At 30.8% G+C, this 5,674-nt stretch overlaps 1 protein-coding gene across 1 annotated transcript; it reads right to left on the bottom strand.

Annotated features, from left to right (window-relative positions):
* Positions 1–2,112: 2,112 nt before the first annotated feature.
* On the bottom strand, positions 2,113–3,550 carry LOC105110394 (protein RADIALIS-like 3). Its single transcript, XM_011005420.1, has 2 exons — positions 3,038–3,550; positions 2,113–2,353 (listed from the first exon to the last, which is right to left on the bottom strand). The coding sequence occupies exon 1, from the start codon at positions 3,314–3,316 to the stop codon at positions 3,059–3,061; it is 258 nt and encodes an 85-aa protein (XP_011003722.1). The 5' UTR covers positions 3,317–3,550; the 3' UTR covers positions 2,113–2,353; positions 3,038–3,058.
* Between the last annotated feature and the right edge of the window lie 2,124 nt (positions 3,551–5,674).

Raw genomic sequence — 5,674 nt, 5'->3', positions numbered from 1 at the left:
TAATCTATTTATTATGAATGCTTAATGTTAACCTAAATACAAAGAAAGTTTATATAGGTTAAACTGAAAATATTATTCTACCCTTAATAAATAAGACTACATAAATATTATTTAACGATAATAACAACTACTTTTTTTTATTTAATACAACAAGGTGTCTTTATATCAAAATTATACTAAAATTGTGTTGTTTTATGTTATAAATTAGTTAAATTATGAAATGATGAGATTGATTTTTTAGATACCACAAGTAAATATAATTATGTTATAATTATAATATCTTCAAATAAAATGATCAATTATATGTATAAATTTGATGTTGTAAACATCTCTCTTATAAGCTCCCTAATAAAGCCCAATATATTGGTTAAACTTTGATAAGGATAAGAATAAGGATTGATATTTTTTTATCCAAAGTTATTTTGAAGAAAAATTCTTATCTTATTATGAAAAGTGAAATAAGCTTGTCCAATAGAAAAAAATAGTTATTTCACATATTTTTATATCATTTATCACTTATTTGTTTTTTTTCTTAATTTAGTAGATTAAAAACAAGATGTACTAAAATGGATATTTAAATGTAGGGTCTAAATTATAAAAGAATTTATTTAAAGACTAATTTGTACTTACCATAAATTCTAGAGGACCAAAAAATTCTAATAAGGACTAAAATATAATTAAAAAATATAAAAATACAAATAAATTGTTGAAAAAATCTCAAAGATTAAAATCAACCTTTTTCAAAAAGTTTCCTTGTCATGTCCAATGTACATCAAACATAACAAGAAGAGAACTATTATGTTTATTTTAGTGTAATAAAGTCCATGATATTATAAGGTATTAATAAAAATTATATAAATTATATCTTGATAGTTTAGTTAATAGTTTAAGCTATTAGATTATATGAATTTTTGATATGGTATCAAACTTTTATTGATCAAATATTCTTGAGTTTGTATCCCATCATTCTTATTCTATTAGATAAAAATAAACATAAGATCATATAAGTCTATGTAAATTTCAAATCTAAAAAGTTTTAACTTTAAAGAGTGTATTAAAAATAATTATATAGATTATATTTTGAGATCTCCCCCAACAATTTAAATTATTAAGTGAGATAGTTCTTTAATATAAATTAGAATTTATTATTTTGATAAAATTTATTTTTCAAAATAGTTTTTGTTTAGAAATTTATTAAAATAATATATTTTAAATTTTTAAAAATTTATTTTTAAAATAAACATATCAAAACAATTTAAAAATATTAAAAAAATTAATTAAAGAAAATTCCACGTTTTTACCAAAGAAACACTACCTAAACTTCGTGGCTTTCTTTGCCTCTTATTACCATATTTGATCATGGACTTTTTCGCATTCACTGTGTTCGACGATATTATAATCTTACGATGTCCAGTTGCGTTAGAGAGCAATAAACGCCAATTAACTTGAAGAGGGCCCTCTTCTACCAGCTCTGTACTGTTTATGTCATTTTCACTTTAGCTGAAAAATATAATCTTAATTATTAGTTTTTGCTTCTGCAACTCTTGCTTGGAGAATCAATCATCCTGTACAGTAAAGGGCTTGCATGAAAGTCGTTTACATTGAAAGTCTAAGCTGGACTGCTGCTGGTTAGGGTTGCAGGATGTTTCTAGGAGGTTGGAGTGTTGCCATGGTTATGATAAAAAATGTTTTTTTTTATTAAAAATATATTAAAATAATATTTTTTATTTTTACAAAATTATTTTTGATATTAAAATATAAAATACAAAATTTATTTTTTAAAAATTTAAATTTTCACTTACCGACTACCATGTTGTGAGCTTATGGTTTTGTGTGTGTGTGTGGGGTGCAATTATCAATGCTGTCGTTGTTGTGGTGGTCCATTCATTATTTAAATATCTGTATCAATTCGATTTGAAGCAATTCAGGTGACCTACATTTAATGATTGGGAACTGTCTTTTTATTCTGGGAAAACAGCTCAATAATATATGTTTTCAGGGTCCATTTCCTTACACTTTTCGGATGAAGTTTTGATCATGGCCCTAGGTAAATGGTTGTGGGTTTCTTCGTTGTATTTCCATCCTAATGAGCTTAGGGTTCCATGCTCTTCATTGCACGTTTCTAATAAACTTTGCTTATATAGTAAATTCATTGCACTGATTTAATTCTACAAGGAGAGTTGCAACATATAGGATAAACAAGTAAGAGCAGGGAAATATTAACTCGGTGAAAAATTTGACTTTTCCAACACTTTTTTGCAAATAGTAGTGGTGGACAAGTAGTATTTTCAGTTACTTGAGCTAGTTTCTGCTGCATCTTGTAATTTGCTGTAGCTTTTGCTACTTTATGAGCCTGCAAGAAGGCAGTAGGGAGTAAGAAATTTTAGACCACAGAAAATTGAAGATCCAAGTAATAGGTAGTGGTTTACTTATGAAGTTTAAAATCTCTGAAGCAGAAGTTCCAGGTAGGTTGGAAAAGCACTGAACATGAATAAAGACAATTTGATGCATAATAAAGAATTAAAAAGATTTGAATAAACTATTAATTTTTCCTTGTAAAAAAAGTGTTGGATTGGATCTCATGAGGTCTATCGAGAGACAGGATAACAAGTTTACAGATGGTGGTCAGGCATAGCCTTTTCAATTAAATATATATTGATGAGCAGTTCAGTGAACAGGTTGTTGGCCTAATGATCAGCTGGGAAAGTTAATTGACCACAAGAATCTGACACCTCACGAGTTTCCCATCCTCACTTTCTTGGATTATTCTATGGTCCCATATTGCCAAGAATTTAATGACGGTGCAGAATTTGATGGACTATTATTCCCCATGGAAGATATCCTGAAAGATCAAAACTCTACATTTCCAGTTTCCTGGCTTAAAATGATACTGCAGGCAGCACTTGTATGATAACTACTAGCACGTTGACAGTAATCTTAAATGTTAGAAGCAATAATTAAATGGTGTTTAAAATCAGGGATACAAGCTGTGATGGGATTAGTTTGGTTTGATAGGTGAAAGTTAGCGGTGAATTACCTTGAGCTTCTCACCGATGCCTTAGTTACTGTTTCCACTTGACCTGTAATTAGGGAATGGAACCCGACCAGACTCAATTTCCCTGACATCCCTGATGAGAATTTCATAGTGCCTCTGCACTTCCTCTGCAGATTTGCCACCCACAGCTTTGGCAACATTATGCCAGCGGTCAGGGGTGTCCTTGTCATACAAAGCCAGGGCCTTTTCGAATAGTTTGTTTTGCTTGGGGGTCCAAGGGGAACTACAGTTACGTGAAGAGTTGAGAGAATTGGATGACATTAGTGAAAAAATCGAGTGCAGTCCTATCACTTTTGAAGGTAAAGGGTGTTGACAGGTTTTGGGGGTTGACTGGGAAAAAAAAAAAGGCAAAAAACTAGCTCAGAACCCCAATATGCTTGAATTCCACAAGAGAAAGAGGGCAAAGAGTTTGTTAAGTCAAGGAAGATGACTTGGAAGTAAAGGGAAGGTATGAAGGAGGGATCACAGAGAGAGCTCCTTATAAGCAGGAAAGTGTAGTGGGGTAAAGACAGTTGGGAGAACATATCTTCCAAAAGAGCAGAATATAGCGTGACTCGTCCACTTAAGAACCACATGATGAAGCAGGACAAGGAACAGCGAGTGAGGGAAGAATCGGTATCAAAGGACAGGCTCTTTATTTTCGTAACCAAACAATATTCTGGGTTTTTATCATTGGCAAGTGGGATTTCCCTTTTTTTACTGGTCGGTGGATGCTAAGATCAGATGTTCCATGTAATGTAATTATAGATGGAGCCATTTTACAACCTGTTGTCTTCTCACAATGTTATGATTACGTTCCTCTTTGCTCTGCTGTTAACGGTGGCAATTCAAGACATGATCTCTCTTTTAAACGAGAAACATGGTACTTTTATGTCGTCTCCAAAGGGTACTTTGTCGAATGGAAGCTCAAGCAACTTGTGTAGGAATTCCTACCTGGAATTTCTGAGACAGAGAAGTGGAACATGTAGTTATTTCCAATACTACGTGTATATTTTCTGTCAATTAAAACCCTATGCTTGTGAATGGATTCTTTTTCATGTCCTTGTTAGCTGCTACTATTAATAGCTCTGGATGGCTTGTTGGAACAACATTTACCACCTTGTTTGGTCGCACAATCATTGGAGCTGAGCGCTGAGAACTTTCAGCAAGTAGGGCTCATTGTCCTTCTATGGGAGTGTGGTAGCTGCAGTTACAATAAACATAGGTTTGACTCTCCCAGTTAGGAAGGAAAACGCCTTTCCCTGTTGTTGCTTGATTCTCAGATAATTCTATCAGTATTTGTTGCTATAATACCTTCATACAAATGAATATTTCCAATCTAACCAGGGCCTCAAGGATGTGTCTGTGCGTGTGCGCTAGTAGATTGAGTTATCACAATTTTATTTTGTGACTGTGGGAGCAGGAAGACAGACACCCTCTTGAGCTTTCCCCTCTTCCCTTTTTCTTCCCAGTTCCCTCGGGGAAAAGCCAGAGGGGGTGGGGCGGTATTTTCTTTTCAATTTTAATGTCGATTTTGACATGATTAATATGTTTTTTTCGCCATTGTTCAAAGATTGAAAATGGTAAAGGAATTCCCTTTTCATTCTTAAAGTCGATTTTGACATCAATTTCATTTGTATTTGGAATGTAAAAAAAAGTTTACAAGAATAGGCCAAATAGGAAAAATTAGATCATTATGGTATAATGTTTTTTTGTTGTAAAACAATTTAAATTATATATAAGTTAACTTCACATCATTTAGTTAACTTAATGAGTTTAAAGATAACTTGGATAATTGTAAAACAATATAATTTGAGTAAAAAAAATTAAAACTGAACAATTTAAATTATATATAAGTTAACTTCGTATCATTTAGTTAACTTAACGAGTTTAAAGAAAACTTGGATAACTGTAAAACAATATAATTTGAGTGAAAAAAATTAAAACTGTTTTTTTTTTTAAATATTAAAATAAAAACATATTGGATTGACTTAGATCAACCTAAGTTACTTTATCAAATCTGTGATCCAAATCATGAAACCAGAATAACCTCATGAAAAGCAAATAAAAATAAAAAATGAAACTTAATTCCCAATTAAACCAATGTTAAAGGATGAAATTAAAAAAAATCAATTAAAAAAGACCAAAAATCAACAACTCAAGTTAACTCGAATTAATCTGTCAAAGTTGCAACTCAGGTCATGTGATTAGAATAAATTTATAAAAAACAAATTAAAAAAATTATAAAACATAATTTCTAATCAATAGAATATTGAAAGATGAAAATGAAAAAAATTGATTAAAAAAAATTTGAGTCAATCTAGGTCAATCTATCAAACTTATGACCTAGTTAATGAGACCATAATAACCTTATAGAAAAAAAATTAATTCTAAATCAATCAAATTTTCAAAGAAAAAATTGAGAAAAAAATCAAGTAAAAAAAGACAAAAAAAACCCGAGTTAACCCATGACTCGAGAAAAGAAAATTCAATGTTGAAGGATGAAATTAAAAAAGAAAAAAATGACCTTCACCCCGGATTAACTCGTAAAACTCATGACCTGGGTAATAAGATCAAAGATAACTTTATAGAAAGCAAAGTGAAAAACAAATTATAAAGCCTAATTTTAAATTAACCAAC

Source organism: Populus euphratica, unplaced genomic scaffold (genome assembly GCF_000495115.2).
Source record: "Populus euphratica unplaced genomic scaffold, PopEup_1.0 scaffold252.1, whole genome shotgun sequence".
In the NCBI taxonomy this organism is placed as follows: domain Eukaryota; kingdom Viridiplantae; phylum Streptophyta; class Magnoliopsida; order Malpighiales; family Salicaceae; genus Populus; species Populus euphratica.
This window is presented reverse-complemented; position numbering and strand designations above follow the sequence as displayed.